The 17,539-nt window shown below is 49.7% G+C and overlaps 1 protein-coding gene across 4 annotated transcripts in view; it reads right to left on the reverse strand.

The window, feature by feature from the left end:
* LOC119970046 (ADAMTS-like protein 1) overlaps positions 1–17,539 on the reverse strand; it is a 343,924-nt gene that overhangs the window by 220,995 nt on the left and 105,390 nt on the right. For all 4 annotated transcript variants that reach the window (XM_038803988.1, XM_038803989.1, XM_038803991.1 and 1 more), the window contains exons 4-5: positions 16,450–16,686; positions 9,541–9,667 (exon numbers count right to left, since the gene is read on the reverse strand). In XM_038803988.1, the coding sequence (XP_038659916.1) occupies positions 9,541–9,667; positions 16,450–16,686 (364 nt within the window). The remainder of the gene's footprint in view (positions 1–9,540; positions 9,668–16,449; positions 16,687–17,539) is intronic.

Here is a 17,539-nt window from a genome sequence, read left to right on the forward strand (position 1 = left end):
TCCATTGAATGTCAGGTTGCAGTGGTTAGATTGGTGTATATTCTGATAGGGAAAGAAAGAAGGAAAGGAGGATGTATTAATAGTTATAACTAAGAGAGCAGGCATAAATGCAGATGATTCTGAAATTGACATTCCTCAAATTAGATTGGACAACGAGGAAGAAATATGAACTTTGGGTAAATTACTGAGTTACCTTCTGGAGGATAATCAAAGTGATCTCAAAGAGTTATTCTAGTCACATGGAGCTATATCTGGGAACAAACTAGGATACATGATGTAGATGTCAGAACGTCTATTCCAATCAGACAGTATCCATAAAGACTGATCCACTCAAGTTGCCACAGGTACAAAAGGAGATTGAAAACATGCTGACGAATTATATCATTGAAGTTGAGCTGCAGTGATTGGAGTTCACCTATTGTGATGGTATCAAAACCAGATGGAACGCAACAATTGTGCGTGGACTATAGAAGTCAGTTATGAAGTCAGAATCATATCCTATTCTTCGTTTGGAAGACTATTGAAAAGATGAGACAAGAAAACTGTATTACCAAACTTGACTTACTAAAACGATACTGCAAAGAACCTTTATTGGAAAGGGTGAAGTAAGTTTCAGCTTTTGTAACGCCAAATGATCTGCATCATGCCATTTGGAATGAAGAATACACCAGCAACATTCCAAAGACTAACCAATAAGTTCATCTCTGGACTAAAGAATTGTGCCGTGTACATTGATGATCTGGTGAGTTCAGACAAACATGGAGGGAACATTTGGAACATTTACAGGAATTGTTCGATTGACTATAGGAGGCTGGCTTGGTGAAAATCTTGGCTAAAAGTGAATTTGCAAAAGCTCCAGTCACATTCTCAGGCCGTACAATTGGACATGGTCAGGTGGCCCAAAGGAATGTGAAAACGAAAGTTATTTGGTGTATGTGTGAGAGAGGGTGTGTACGTGTGAGAGTGAAAGAGGGAGTGAATGTGAAAGAGAGGAAGTCCGTGTATGAGAGAGAGGGTGTGAGTGTGTGTGTGAGAGAGAGGGTGTGTGCATGTGAAAGAGAGGGTGTGTGTACGTGTGAGAGAGAAAGAGGGAGTGAGTGTGAAAGAGAGGGAGTCTGTGTGTGAGAGAGAGGGTGTGTGTGTGAAAGAGAGGGAGTCTGTGTGTGAGAGAGAGGGTGTGTGCGTGTGAGAGAGAGGGTGTGTGCGTGTGAGAGAAAGAGAGTGTGTGTGCGTGTGAGAGAGTTTGTGTGTGCGTGTGAGAGAGAGAGGGTGGGAGTGTGAAAGAGAGGGAGTCTGTGTGTGAGAGAGAGGGTGTGTGCATGTGAGAGAGAGGGTGTGTGCGTGTGAGAGAAAGAGAGTGTGTGTGCGTGTGAGAGAGTTTGTGTGTGCGTGTGAGAGAGAGAGAGGGTGGGAGTGTGAAAGAGAGGGAGTCTGTGTGAGAGAGAGGGTGTGTGTGTATGTGTGTGTGCGAGTGAGAGAGAGAGTGTGTGCATGTGAGAGAGAGGATGTGAGTGTGTGAGAGAGGGTGTGTGTGCGTGTGAGAGAGAGTGTGTGCATGTGTGTGTGTGGGTGAGAGAGAATGTGTGTGTGCGTGTGTGAAAGAGAGAGAGTGTGAGTGTGAAAGAGAGGGAGTCTGTGTGTGAGAGAGAGGGTGTGTGTGTGTGAGAGAGAGGGTGTGTGTGTGAAAGAGAGGGAGTGTACGTGTGAGAGAGAGGGTGTGAGTGTGAAAGAGAGGGAGTCTGTGTGTGAGAGAGAGGGTGTGAGTGTGAAAGAGAGAAAGTCTGCGTGTGAGAGAGAGGGTGTGAGTGTGAAAGAGAGAGAGTCTGTGTGTGAGAGAGAGGGTGTGAGTGTGAAAGAGAGAGAGTCTGCGTGTGAGAGAGAGGGTGTGTGCATGTGTGTGTGTGGGTGAGAGAGAGAGAGGGTGTGTGTGCGTGTGTGTGAGAGAGAGAGTGTGTGTGCATGTGTGTGTGTGAGAGAGAGAGTGTGTGTGCGTGTGTGAAATAGAGAGGGTGTGAGTGTGAAAGAGAGGGTGTCTGCGTGTGAGAGACAGGATGTGTGTGAGAGAGAGGGAGAGAGAGAGAGAGAGAGAGGTGTGTGTGACAGGGGGTGTGTGAAAGAGAGAGAGGTATGTGTGTGTGTGTGAGAGAGAGAGGGTGTGTGTGCGTGTGTGAAAGAGAGAGGGTGTGAGTGTGAAAGAGAGGGAGTCTGTGTGTGAGAGAGAGGGAGAGAGAGGTGTGTGTGTGAGAGAGAGGGAGAGAGAGAGAGAGAAAGAGAGAGGTGTGTGTGAGAGAGAGAGATGTGTGTGTGTGTGTTTGTGGGGATGGGTTTGTGTGAGATGTGTGTCTATGGCAGAGAGTTCCCCCTCCTAATCGCAGTGGGCAGGAGGGCTTAATCTCGCCGCAAGGACCAGAACTGGTGTTCTGACAGTGTCGAAGGAGGTTGTGATTGTGCCAATGGCGGCCACGATTCCCCAGCCCAAGGTGGCAAATGTCTTTTCTGCCAAATACACAGGAAGTGTCCACGATTCATAAATCCTCTGTCGGTCTCAGATCCCTGATATCTTTGAGGTGCCATACCAGATACAGACCTACTCACAAAGGATGTGGCTGCTGACACCCACATGGTGGACTCAGATCTCTGCTGATGGAAAGTATAATGTTCGTGCGGCAACCCAGACACTGGGGAATGGCACCATCGGGATCCTGAAAGAGCGGAACTGAGGAATGTATGGATGTGAGGCAGCACCGCAGTACATTCCCCACCGAGGCGATGGATCATTGTGGTTTGCTACACAACCTGGCACCGTAAAGGAGGGAGGACTTGGCAGATGACAAGGTGGAAAAGTTGCATGTCTCCTCAAAGGGGTCGGAAGCTGAGGGTGCAGGCAAAGAGGGCATTGGGTGGGCCAGACAAGACAGGCGTGCTTGTGAGGCCCTCATTGCCAGCACATTTCAGGCAAAGAACAAGATTCACTGTGAATCCTTCCAGAGACCCCTCCCCTGTGATAGGCCAACATAAACACCAACATTGCTAATCCTGCCAATGCACTTCCACATGACACGTTTTACACAGCCCGCTTACATCACTCTGATGCTGTGAAGGATGAGTATGTTTCAAAGGCGTGTGTCCATCCTGAGAGGAGGTGCAACTAGATGAAAGCGTCTGAGGACAGACATCAATATGTGCTGCCTCTTCACACATCCATCCAGCATCCCAATCACAACAGCCGCCTACAAGATACAGGGACACTTGCATGATCCTCAGTGGGTGCATATCTCTGCCGAAATCATTCCCAGCCAAGAATGCACAAGTCAGGACCTTACGATGCACTGAAATGTTCATTCCACAGGCACAAGTACCATGAAGCTGAGGCCATTATTGATATGTTGATGAAGGTGGGAATTTTTCTATCGCTCTGTTGCAGTAATGATATTAAAAGCCTAAGTTAAGGTACCCAGACTCTGTGTTTGCTAAAGATGCAATTAAGAAGTCATAAATGTGAGGTCATGATTAACTTTAACCACTTATTTATTTATAAAGAGATGTTTAATGGAAATTTGTTCTGATTGCTGAAGATTCCCTGGAGAGTAGATCATTTGGGACATTGGGTTAGATTCTTCAGTTCCCCAGCCGCACGTTTCTCAGTGGTGTGCTATTCGCTGGCAGCGGGATTCTAAATTCTCACCGCTTGTCAAAGGGATTTTCCATTGTAACAACCGCGGGAAACCCCCAGGTGGGGCTGTGCTGCAAGCGGGGAAAGTCAATCCCCATGACGGAGAATTCCAGTCATTGTGTTTAGACTTAGGTAAGTCCACCCCAAATGCTGCCACACATCCCTTCATGCTCTTTCCCTCTCTACCGTCCCATCCTGGCTCTTTGCTGTCTTCAGCACATAAGTTTCAAAATTGTCTTCACTGGGAAGTCCTACCTCGGTATTCCCTTTGTCTTCACTGGGAAGTCCTACCTCGGTATTCCCTTTGTCTTCACTGGGAAGTCCTACCTCGGTATTCCCTTTGTTTTTTAAAATTGGTTTACAGGACGTGGGTGTCGCTGGCCCGACCAGTATTTATTGCCCATCCCTAATTGCCCTTCAGAAGGTGGTGGTGAGCTGCCTTCTTGAACTGCTGCAGTCTCTGAGGTGTAGGCACAACCACAGTGCTGTTAGGGAGGGAATCCAGGATTTTGACCCAGTGACAGTGAAGGAACGATGATATATTTCCAAGTCAGGGCGGTGAGTGACTTGGAGCAGGACTTGCAGATGACATTCTCTGCTCTTCCATCTTACTGCACTTGGCTCTGGTAAAGCCTTGTCCACACACTCTGGAACTCTCTCCTTAAGCCTCTCTTTCTTCGTTACATTTCTCTCTATCTTCATAAACCTTCTTAAAACCCGCCTTTGTACTTGAGATCATCTTCTTAATCTTCCTTCCTTTTGTCAACCTTATCTCAGAGAATACCAATCTCACTTCGGAGTCAGAAGACCCTGAAATTTGAGTGCATTGTTCGGCTGGTATGGCAGTGATGTACTGTGGCAGTGCTGCACTGTCAGAGGTGCCGTGCGCAATGTTAATGCAAAGGTGGCTGTCCTAGAGCAGTGGGGAGTCTCCTTGGTGTTCTGGGCAATATTTATCCCTCAACGAACATCATTAAAACAGCTTATCTGACAATTCATCAAAGTATTTCATTGCCTTTGAACATTTGGCTTTGATCAGGTAAATTGTGATTGGATGAGAAGATCCTCTGCCATACTTCACCAAGGGTAGCATGGTAGGACAGTGGCTAGCACTGTTGTTTCACAGCTCCAGGGTCCCAGGTTCGATTCCCGGCTTGGGTCACTGTCTGTGCAGAGTCTGCACGTTCTCCCCGTGTCTGCGGGAGTTTCCTCCGGGTGCTCCGGTTTCCTCCCACAGTCCAAAGACGTGCAGGTTGGGTGGATTGGCCGGGCTAAATTGCCCTTAGTGTCCAAAAAGGTTAGGTGGGGTTACTGGGATACGGGGATGAGTGATGGGTGGGCTCAAGTAGGGTGCTCTTTCCAAGGGCCGGTGCAGACTCGATGGGCCAAATGGTCTCCTTCTGCCCTGTAAATGCTATGATTCTAGGTGTCCTGCCCCCTGCCCCCACAACAAAACCTTGGCCTGTGTTGGTGAGGATCGCTCCTTCCGCAGGGCAGCCTAGGACCTGTTCCTGATGCTGAAGTGAGGCCTGTAATCTGCGATTTGATATTCCGCGCTCCCCACTGGCTCTAAGTCACACAGGTTAAAGGCAGCTGGCTGGATTTTAATGAGGAGTTTCAAACTCACACCAGAATGTTACACAATGTCAACTACCTTCACGGCTAAAATCCCTCTGAAACTTTACTCATCTCGTGTTGCTGTTTAAAACTTGAAAAATAATTTTGTGAAAAACAGACAGGCAACACAGGTAAACAATTGAAAGCAGTTTGAACAGAAAGACTGTGAGCCCTGTGCGGAGTACAGATGTCTCACTCAGCTTTGTGATAATAATGGAATCTCTGTTCCAATTATGTCAGCGGTTTGTCTCCAGTTATTATGATCCTAGATGAGGGGTTCGAATGACTCTGTGAACGGAAAGATTTTGTTACAGTCAGAAAACATCCCTGCCAAATGTTAGTTTAAATATGCTTCCTGCCAGTTTAAATGTTATTTACAATGGTTTACACAAGTGTGACAATCTTTCACACAGAAGCGTTACATTGAGGATTTAAAAAATTTCTTTAATCGTCCTGTCGAATCTGTAATTGTTTGAAAGGACTTTAACAATTTGCATTAATCGTAAAGGGATCAGTTTCCTTGATGTGACGAATGTGGCGATTTCAGGGATATTGTATTCTACTGTCGTATTGGAGCAGTAAGGGTTAAAGGTCTGGGTTAGAGTCTCTTTGTGACTGCTGCAGTATGGTTTTTAAAAATCCCGCTTTGAACGACAGCCAGGCTTTTTGGCTATGGAGGTACAATTAAAACATCATAAAAAATTAGATCATCATTTATCCCAACCATGCATATTGTTGACTTGAAGTTGGGCCAATGGAATTTTGTTTATCTAACGAAGGTTCCCTGGGGAGTTGCTGATTAGAGAATCTGGCCTGAGGGAGATGATGTAGTGACTAAGAGGAGCAAGGGGCTGAAGGAGCCAGGTGCTGTGTTTGAGTTTCTAGAAGAAAGGAGGGTTGGATTGGGTTGTGAACAAACCATTAAACTGGGGTACTATTGACTGGTTGGTTGAAAAGGAACGCTATCGAGTTACACCATCAGGATCTGAGGGAGAGAGGGTTTGTATAAATGCACCCTGCTGTTGATAATTGTACCTGAGAAAATCATTGGAAAAAGATGTTGGTGGGTAGGAACCGGAGCTGCCCGGTGTGAAAAATACAGCATATTGTGCAACTGTGTATCGACATAGTGCTACGTTTGTGCGGGGAGTCTTGTGGATGCTTGTGGTTACACACACACATCTTTGTTGTAATGCCTATTTGAAAGGGTTATTTACCTTTTAATTCATGTCCAATCATGTCAAACAAGGGCACGGAAACCTCCCAATCGGTACTGTGTCTCTAACCCCCCCCCCCCCCCCCCACCCCCCACACCACCCCTCCTCCGCTGCCCTCAGCTGATGAATCAGTAATCAGTAATCTCCTTCATTTTAAACACCACTTGCAGGAAGCACTGAGGGTGATGATGACGCAGAATATACTCTGGGTGGGGACTTCGATGTCCATCACCAAGAGTGGCTCGGTACCACCACCGACCGAGCTGGCCGGGTCCTAAAGGACAATAGCTGCTAGACTGGGACTGCAGCAGGTGGTGAGGGAACCAACAAGAGGGAAAAACATACTTGACCTCATCCTCACCAACCTGCCTGCTGCAGATGCTTCTGTCCATGACAGTATCGGTAGGAGTTATCACCAAACAAAGTCCTGTCTTCACATTGAGGATACCGTCCATCGTGTTGTGTGGCACTATCACTGTGCTAAATGGGATAGACTTTGAACAGATCAAGCAACTCAAGACTGGGCATCTATGAGGCGCTGTGGGCCATCAGCAGCAGAATTATAGTCAACCACAATCTGTAACCTCATTGCCCGGCATATCCCCCACTCTACCATTACCACCCAGCCAGGGGATCAACTCCGGTTCAATGAAGGGTGCAGGAGAGCATGCCAGGAGCAACACCAGGCATACTGAAAAATTAAGTGTCAACCTGTTGAAGCTCCAACACAGGACTACTTGTGTGCCAAACAGCATAAGCAGCAACTGTCAGACAGAGCTAAGCGATTCCACAACAATTGCATCAGAATGCCCGTAGCCACTGAGACACCTCAATCGGTTATGGATCTGCTGGAGTGTCACTGACATCTCCCTCTGAATATCCCGGCCGCTCCCTATCGTCTCCATCAGCTCCGGGTAACCCTGTGCCACAGGCTCAGCATCAGGCTGGGACCCAGCTGGGTCCTGGGCTCCAGCAGCCCTCCGACTGCTATCCCGCCTGGGGGGGTTCCTGCCTCTACCTGATGTGAATCAGCAATTGTGCAGTGCTCACCAGATTGTGCCCCAGGAGCCTGTCCACTAACATTTCCCAGCGAGGCGCGTGTATCTGCGCTGGTGGAGGGTGGGGATGACGGCTGTGACCCACTGACTGTGGCATCCTCGGGGCTCAGTTCCGAGGTCCTCTCATGGGCAGCAGGGTAGCATGGTGGTTAGCATAAATGCTTCACAGCTCCAGGGTCCCAGGTTCGATTCCCGGCTGGGTCACTGTCTGTGTGGAGTCTGCACGTCCTCCCCGTGTGTGCGTGGGTTTCCTCCGGGTGCTCCGGTTTCCTCCCACAGTCCAAAGATGTGCGGGTTAGGTGGATTGGCCATGCTAAATTGCCCGTAATGTCCTAAAAAGTAAGGTAAAGGGGGGTTGTTGGGTTACGGGTATAGGGTGGATACGTGGGTTTGAGTAGGGTGATCATGGCTCGGCACAACATCGAGGGCCGAAGGGCCTGTTCTGTGCTGTACTGTTCTATGTTCTATGGGAGGGGGGGGTGATTGGGCCACTCTGTATGTGTCGGATAGGCGGGCTCGTTGGCTGGAGGATCTGTGTGGTGGGGGGGGGGGGGGGGGTGAGTGTCATGGGGGGATTGGAATGATGAAAGGGTCGGGGTGAAGGGGGGAGGTGAAGAGTGGGTTGGGGGGCAGATGGAGAGCTGGGGGGGGGGTGTTTAGTCATGTTGGGGGGGTGGGGGGGGGGGGGCGTTGGTATCAACTCACTTGTGCTTCCCGGTGTATGCCGTTGGCCATCTTGCAGCACTGGAGGTCAATCCCACTGGTCACACTTCCCGAGCATACCCCTTGGTCCCAGGCAGTACTGGCTGCCCTCTGTCTCACCCTCCAGGCCCCCGAGGGGAACGGGACACCCCTTCTGGCCTAAACCTCATTTCGGAGCCTCCGCAGTTGCGCGTCTCCAAACCTTGGGGCCTGTCGTCTGGGCCCCATGGCTGTGAGCTGAGTGGGGGTGGCTGTGTCAGTGCTATTTAAATGCTGCTCAACCTTCGTTAGTGGGGGGCTGGCCAGCGCGGTTTCAACAAATCAGCTGGCCAGCGCTTATTTGTGGTGTGAAGCCCTTGAGGCCTCACATATTCTAAACTTATTCTAAACTTTTTGTCGGGTCCTTTCTGATTCTGCAAGTAGTGCTGTGTCATCAGCGTACCACAATTTATTACGTTCTCCCCTCCAATGTTTACTCCTGGAAACACGTTTATTCTCGGAATATTTGTTCTATACAGATTGAGTAATTATGGTGATGGTACACAGCCTTGTGGTTCTCCTCTCTTCACTTGAAACAAGTCTGATTGTCCATCTTCTGGCCTGATGCTCACTAATTGGTCCCAATATAGGTTCTGGATAACTCTCACATCTTTACTGTCAATGTCACATTTTGACAACATGTCTATTAGCTCAAATATATTTTCATAGTCAATGAAGCATTTAGAGGGCAAGATTCTCTGGCCTCTGAGCAGTGGGAAGGAGCTTCTGTCAGTGAGATTTCCCATTGAATCCACCCCATGCTGCTGGGAATCCTGTGGTGGGGATGCACGGTGAGGGGGATTGGAAAGACATGCCAGCGCGAACAGTGGGACGATCTCGCCCATCGTTCTTTCAGGAGAGGTTTTTATCGCTGTTAGCATGGATCTGTCATCTGCAGAGAGTTTTTTTCTTAACCGTCTATGATAATAGAGCAATCCGAGAAATTTGGGTTAATTGTAAATTAATTGAGGCAAATTGCATTCAGGCAATGGGAATTAATGGGAAAATCACCTGTTCTCATGTACATTGCAGTAGGTTGAAAGATGGAGGTAGACAATATATAGCATGTGTCCTTGTAATAAACACTGGTAAATGTATAAAGACTGGACTCCAGTTCTATCAGTTACCAGCTAGTTATCAGAGTTCTAACCAGCTGAATCCCATTGAAACCCCAGTCAACACATATTATTTGATTCCTGGGATTCAGGAAGATAATTTTTCTAGAAATGCTTACATTTGTTTGGTGATCCTGGAGATTTGTGTTGTCCTCGCACAAGTCTGCATGTGGAGCCATTCCCACTGCAGACTCCGCAGTTATCTTCCTTGGAACTGCTTCCCAGCTGCTGATCACAGCCAACAACCTGCCAGAAACAGCATTGCAGAGGAAAGTGTTAGTACAGTTTGATATGTTCCATCTGCACTGCAAAATGCAGTCGTATTTACAGATAATTAAGCCAACGTGACATCTCAGCATTATGTGCACATCCTAGACTAACGGCTAGACATTCCCCCAAATGGGTACACTCGCTAACCTTGTGGACAATGTGGGGAAATGTGAGGATGTCCATGTTGCCTGGAAGATTAGAAAAGACACGGAAAGAATACAGAGGAAACTGGGTGGGCAGGATTCTCTGATCCTGAGGCTAAGTGTTCACGCCATTGGAAAAGCCGTAGCGTTTCCCGACAGCGTCAACACGGCCCCAGATCAGCAATTCTGGCCCCGATAGGGGGCCAGCACGGCGCTGGAGCGGTTCACGCTGCTCCAGCTGCTGATCCGGCTGTGGGATGGGCACCGAGGGATGAGCGCAAGCACAGTGGGTCCAACACGAACCCGTGCATGCGCAGTCCCACCGGCGCGATTTCCACACATGCGCAGTGAGCCCCTTGTCTGCGCCGGCCCCAACCCAGCAGGGTGCAGGAGTACAGGCACCAGCGCGGAAGAAAGGAGGCCGGGAGACAGAGAGGCCAGCCTGCCGATCGTTGGGTCCCGATCACAGGCCTGGCCACATTGGAGGCCACCCCCCTGGGATCAGACCATCCCCCCCCCCCCCCCCCCCCCCCCCCCCCCCCCCCCCCCCCCCCACAGACCACCACCCGACCCTTCAACGCTGAGGTCCTGCCGGCTCAGAGCAGGTCAGAACGTCGCCGGCAGGACTCGGGTTTGTTTTACGGCTGCTCGGTCCATCCGAGCCGGAGAATCACAGGGGGGGGGGGCCCGCTTAGGACGGCCCCTGACTGGCGCCGTGCCGACATGCCAGCCCCAATGACGCCAATTCTTCACTCTGCAGAGAATCATGATTGGGCGTCGGGGCGGTGTGGCCCGATTTGCGTGGCCCCCCTGCCGATTCACCGACCCAGCATGGGTTTGGAAAATCCCACCTGGTGTCTTTGCACGAATCACAAAAGGTCAGCTTGCAGGGAGATCCAGCTAACTCTCCCCAGAGAGATCCAGCTAACCCTCTCCCAGAGAGATCCAGCTAACTCTCCCCAGAGAGATCCAGCTAACTCCCCCCAGGCAGATCCAGCTAACTCTCCCCAGGCAGATCCAGCTAACTCTCCCAGAGAGATCCAGCTAACTTTCCCCAGAGAGATCCAGGTAACTCTCCCCAGAGAGATCCAGCTAACTCTCCCCAGAGAGATCCAGCTAACCCTCTCCCAGAGAGATCCAGTTAACTCTCCCCAGAGAGATCCAGCTAACTCCCCCCAGGCAGATCCAGCTAACTCGCCCCAGGCAGATCCAGCTAACTCTCCCAGAGAGATCCAGCTAACTTTCCCCAGAGAGATCCAGGTAACTCTCCCCAGAGAGATCCAGCTAACTCTCCCCAGAGAGATCCAGCTAGCTCTCCCAGAGATCCAGCTAACTCTCCCCAGAGAGATCCAGCTAACTCTCCCCAGAGAGATCCAGCTAAATCTCCCCAGAGAGATCCAGCTAACCCTCTCCCAGAGAGATCCAGCTAACTCTCCCCAGAGAGATCCAGCTAACTCTCCCAGAGAGATCCAGCTAACCCTCTCCCAGAGAGATCCAGCTAACTCTCCCCAGAGAGATCCAGCTAACTCTCCCCAGAGAGATCCAGCTAACTCTCCCCAGGCAGATCCAGCTAACTCTCCCAGAGAGATCCAGCTAACTCTCCCCAGAGAGATCCAGCTAACTCTCCCAGAGAGATCCAGCTAACTCTCCCCAGAGAGATCCAGCTAACTCTCCCCAGAGAGATCCAGCTAACTCTCTCCCAGAGAGATCCAGCTAAATCTCCCCAGAGAGATCCAGCTAACTCTCTCCCAGAGAGATCCAGCTAACTCTCCCCAGAGAGATCCAGCTAACTCTCCCAGAGAGATCCAGCTAACCCTCTCCCAGAGAGATCCAGCTAACTCTCCCCAGAGAGATCCAACTAACTCTCCCCAGAGAGATCCAGCTAACTCTCCCCAGGCAGATCCAGCTAACTCTCCCAGAGAGATCCAGCTAACTCTCCCCAGAGAGATCCAGCTAACTCTCCCAGAGAGATCCAGCTAACTCTCCCCAGAGAGATCCAGCTAACTCTCCCCAGAGAGATCCAGCTAACTCTCCCCAGAGAGATCCAGCTAACTCTCCTCAGAGAGATCCGGCTAACTCTACCCAGAGAGATCCAGCTAACACTCGCAGAGAGATCCAGCTAACTCTCTCCCAGAGAGATCCAGCTAACTCTCCCCAGGCAGATCCAGCTAACTCTCCCCAGAGAGATCCAGCTAACTCTCCCCCAGAGAGATCCAGCTAACTCTCCCCAGAGAGATCCAGCTAACTCTCCCCAGAGAGATCCAGCTAACTCTCCCCCAGAGAGATCCAGCTAACTCTCCCCAGAGAGATCCAGCTAACTCTACCCAGAGAGATCCAGCTAACTCTCCCAGAGAGATCCAGCTAACTCTCTCCCAGAGAGATCCAGCTAACTCTCCCCAGGCAGATCCAGCTAACTCTACCCAGAGAGATCCAGCTAACTCTCCCCAGGCAGATCCAGCTAACTCTCCCCAGAGAGATCCAGCTAACTCTCCCCAGAGATCCAGCTAACTCTCTCCTAGAGAGATCCAGCTAACTCTCCCCAGAGAGATCCAGCTAACTCTCTCCCAGAGAGATCCAGCTAACTCTCCCCAGGCAGATCCAGCTAACTCTCCCCAGAAAGATCCAGCTAACTCTCCCCAGAGTGATGCAGCTAACTCTCCCAGAGAGATCCAGCTAACTCTCCCCAGAGAGATCCAGCTAACTCTCCCCAGAGAGATCCAGCTAACTCTCCCCAGAGAGATCCAGCTAACTCTCCTCAGAGAGATCCGGCTAACTCTACCCAGAGAGATCCAGCTAACACTCGCAGAGAGATCCAGCTAACTCTCTCCCAGAGAGATCCAGCTAACTCTCCCCAGGCAGATCCAGCTAACTCTCCCCAGAGAGATCCAGCTAACTCTCCCCCAGAGAGATCCAGCTAACTCTCCCCAGAGAGATCCAGCTAACTCTCCCCAGAGAGATCCAGCTAACTCTCCCCCAGAGAGATCCAGCTAACTCTCCCCAGAGAGATCCAGCTAACTCTACCCAGAGAGATCCAGCTAACTCTCCCAGAGAGATCCAGCTAACTCTCTCCCAGAGAGATCCAGCTAACTCTCCCAGGCAGATCCAGCTAACTCTACCCAGAGAGATCCAGCTAACTCTCCCCAGGCAGATCCAGCTAACTCTCCCCAGAGAGATCCAGCTAACTCTCCCCAGAGATCCAGCTAACTCTCTCCTAGAGAGATCCAGCTAACTCTCCCCAGAGAGATCCAGCTAACTCTCCCCAGAGAGATCCAGCTAACTCTCCCAGAGAGATCCAGCTAACTCTCCCCAGAGAGATCCAGCTAACTCTCCCCAGAGAGATCCAGCTAACTCTCTCCCAGAGAGATCCAGCTAAATCTCCCCAGAGAGATCCAGCTAACTCTCTCCCAGAGAGATCCAGCTAACTCTCCCCAGAGAGATCCAGCTAACTCTCCCAGAGAGATCCAGCTAACCCTCTCCCAGAGAGATCCAGCTAACTCTCCCCAGAGAGATCCAACTAACTCTCCCCAGAGAGATCCAGCTAACTCTCCCCAGGCAGATCCAGCTAACTCTCCCAGAGAGATCCAGCTAACTCTCCCCAGAGAGATCCAGCTAACTCTCCCAGAGAGATCCAGCTAACTCTCCCCAGAGAGATCCAGCTAACTCTCCCCAGAGAGATCCAGCTAACTCTCCCCAGAGAGATCCAGCTAACTCTCCTCAGAGAGATCCGGCTAACTCTACCCAGAGAGATCCAGCTAACACTCGCAGAGAGATCCAGCTAACTCTCTCCCAGAGAGATCCAGCTAACTCTCCCCAGGCAGATCCAGCTAACTCTCCCCAGAGAGATCCAGCTAACTCTCCCCCAGAGAGATCCAGCTAACTCTCCCCAGAGAGATCCAGCTAACTCTCCCCAGAGAGATCCAGCTAACTCTCCCCCAGAGAGATCCAGCTAACTCTCCCCAGAGAGATCCAGCTAACTCTACCCAGAGAGATCCAGCTAACTCTCCCAGAGAGATCCAGCTAACTCTCTCCCAGAGAGATCCAGCTAACTCTCCCCAGGCAGATCCAGCTAACTCTACCCAGAGAGATCCAGCTAACTCTCCCCAGGCAGATCCAGCTAACTCTCCCCAGAGAGATCCAGCTAACTCTCCCCAGAGATCCAGCTAACTCTCTCCTAGAGAGATCCAGCTAACTCTCCCCAGAGAGATCCAGCTAACTCTCTCCCAGAGAGATCCAGCTAACTCTCCCCAGGCAGATCCAGCTAACTCTCCCCAGAAAGATCCAGCTAACTCTCCCCAGAGTGATGCAGCTAACTCTCCCAGAGAGATCCAGCTAACTCTCCCCAGAGAGATCCAGCTAACTCTCCCCAGAGAGATCCAGCTAACTCTCCCCAGAGAGATCCAGCTAACTCTCCTCAGAGAGATCCGGCTAACTCTACCCAGAGAGATCCAGCTAACACTCGCAGAGAGATCCAGCTAACTCTCTCCCAGAGAGATCCAGCTAACTCTCCCCAGGCAGATCCAGCTAACTCTCCCCAGAGAGATCCAGCTAACTCTCCCCCAGAGAGATCCAGCTAACTCTCCCCAGAGAGATCCAGCTAACTCTCCCCAGAGAGATCCAGCTAACTCTCCCCCAGAGAGATCCAGCTAACTCTCCCCAGAGAGATCCAGCTAACTCTACCCAGAGAGATCCAGCTAACTCTCCCAGAGAGATCCAGCTAACTCTCTCCCAGAGAGATCCAGCTAACTCTCCCCAGGCAGATCCAGCTAACTCTACCCAGAGAGATCCAGCTAACTCTCCCCAGGCAGATCCAGCTAACTCTCCCCAGAGAGATCCAGCTAACTCTCCCCAGAGATCCAGCTAACTCTCTCCTAGAGAGATCCAGCTAACTCTCCCCAGAGAGATCCAGCTAACTCTCTCCCAGAGAGATCCAGCTAACTCTCCCCAGGCAGATCCAGCTAACTCTCCCCAGAAAGATCCAGCTAACTCTCCCCAGAGTGATGCAGCTAACTCTCCCCAGAGAGATGCAGCTAACTCTCCCTAGAAAGTCTCTGTGAGGGGCTGACTCTCTCCAGAAAGCCTCTGGCTGTTGTTTTCCTGAGATTTCAAAGGCCTGAAGACAAACCACAAACTGAAAACAGAGTTTGCTGTGAGTAATATATCTCTCTCCAGAAAGCTGGTAAAAGATGTGAGGACTGCACTCTGAAACCACCGATACCTGAATAAATCCACAGTACAAGCCTTGAACTGAAGGCCGGGATTGAAGCAAGGCTGCTAAAAAACACCAAGAAGCAAAGATTCACATCTTTTGACTTTCGTTCTTATTATAAATAAACAGTAATTGTGTGGCGGGGGCGGCACAGTGGTTAGCACTGGTGCCTCACAGCGCCAGGGTCCCGGGTTCAATTACAGCCTCGGGTCGCTGTCTGTGCGGAGTCTGCACGTTCTCCCCGTGTCTGTGTGGGTTTCCTCCGGGTGCTCGGGTTTCCTCCCACAGTCCAAAGGTGTGCAGGTTAGGTGGATCGGTCATGATAAATTGTCCCTTAATGTCCAGGGATATGCAGGTTAGATGAGATTATGGGGATAGGGCGGGGGATTGGGTCTAAGTAGGATGCTCTTTCAGAAGGTCAATGCAGCCGAAGGGCCGAATGGCCTCCTTCTGCACTGTGGGGATTCTAAACTGACCCCTCAACCAAATACAATTCAATCAGCCTTGGTTCCTCTACCATGTCTTTCAATCCACCATGTCTCAAATTTAAAATTCTTGCCCTTGTCTTTAAATTTCTCCGTAGCCCAGCTCCGATATCTTAATCTTCCTCAAGGATTTTGCCATCTTTCAGACTCACCCATTCCTTCAACCCACCATTGGTGTCCACACTTTGATTCACCAAAGTTCCACTATCTGGAATTCTCCCCTGCCTTCCAGATGTTGGTCACCCCCCTCGACACTATCCGTTTATCACCACGTTGCTGTGAAGTGCCGTCAGATTATTTCCTACATTTGGCGTTTGTTGCTTAATACCAGGCACTAATTTATGTTGAAATACAAATTTTTAGTGAAATGAAGCTTAACAATTATTCAATTTCCCCCGTGTTAGTTTAGCGTGTAACTGTTTTGAAAAAGGACAGGAGGAAAGTGAAGAGTATTGGAGGGGTAAGTGAACAAATAGAGTTCATCATCCTGTAATATTGAAGATATAAACCATTACATTGAAAATTGAATTTAAAAAATCAAACACTAACCCAAACTATTAACTCCATTATTAGATTTGAATTAGATTTTTAAAAGTTCAATATTTTCATATTTTAAATTAAAGGAAAGGGATATGAGTCTGGTAAATACTGAGTAAACAAAAGCTGTTGGTAAAAAACAGAAATAGTTATCGCAGAAACTTTGGAAAGACCGGGAACCTTCCTCGCTTCATGATGTAGGATTGGTTACTAATAACAAGAGGGGTGGATATCTGTGAGTGAATAGGTGGGAGTCTATATCTGGGAAACTCAGGAGATTCTGCAAGAAGACAAAAAGCAAATCATTGAGCTCACAAAATATTATTAAATATTAAGAACAATTATTCACCACAATTCTATTTGCATCACAAAGCTCTAATTACTTACTTGGCAATTTCCACTGATGCACATGTGCAGCGTCTCTGAGTAACACCGCGTACCATCTAGTACTTTAGGTGCCAGTTCCACAACCAATGCTGTCCCCTCTGCCAGACACTTCAGGGCACAGGGCTTCTCAGGGTCATTATAAATAGGGAGCCAATCATAGTACTGTCCTTGGAACTTGACATCGTTGTGAGCAGAACATTGCTGAGCGCGGAAGTCCCCAGCTTCTGCTGGGCAGTCCTGGACGGAAAGATAAATGGACGGTAAAGGTACTGATTCCGATCAAGCTATGAAATTTAACTTCACTGAAAAGTGATCAACTGACAGAAAAGTAGGAAGATAATGATTCTGAATTTGTTTGTTGGTTGGTGCAGCTCCAGGGTCCCAGGTTCGATTCCGGCTTGGGTCACTGTCTGTGTGGAGTCTGCACGTTCTCCCCGTGTCTGCGTGGGTTTCCACCGGGTGCTCCGGTTTCCTCCCACAGTCCAAAGATGTGCAGGTTAGGTGGATTGGCCATGATAAATTGCTCTTAGTGCCCAAAATTGCCCTTAGTGTTGGGTGGGGTTACTGGGTTATGGGGATAGGATGGAGGTGTTGACCTTGGGTAGGGTGCTCTTTCCAGGAGCCGGTGCAGACTCGATGGGCCGAAGGGCCTTCTTCTGCACTGTAAATTCTATGACCTATAACCTGCCCAGATCCTTTGTAAAACTATAAGACATAGGAGCAGAATTAGGCCACTCGGCCCATCAAGTCTGCTCCGCCATTCAATCATGGCTGATATGTTTCTCATCCCCATTCTCCTGCCTTTCCCATAACCCCTGATCCCCTTATTAATCAAGAACCTATCTGTCTCTGTCTTAAAGACACTCAGTGAATTGGCCTCCACAGCCTTCTGCGGCAAAGAGTTCCACAGATTCGCCACCCTCTGGCTGAAGAAATTCCTCCTCATCCCTATTTTAAAGGATCATCCCTTTAATCTGGATTGTGTCTGGGGACAATTGGTTACCCCATGTTCCTTGAGGAATGTGAGCTCCCCCAATGGTGAGGGGGAAGGTGGGGGAGTGGGGGAAATGATTAGCAATGCAGCTGTATA

This window comes from Scyliorhinus canicula, chromosome 8 (assembly GCF_902713615.1).
Source record: "Scyliorhinus canicula chromosome 8, sScyCan1.1, whole genome shotgun sequence".
Classification (NCBI taxonomy): domain Eukaryota; kingdom Metazoa; phylum Chordata; class Chondrichthyes; order Carcharhiniformes; family Scyliorhinidae; genus Scyliorhinus; species Scyliorhinus canicula.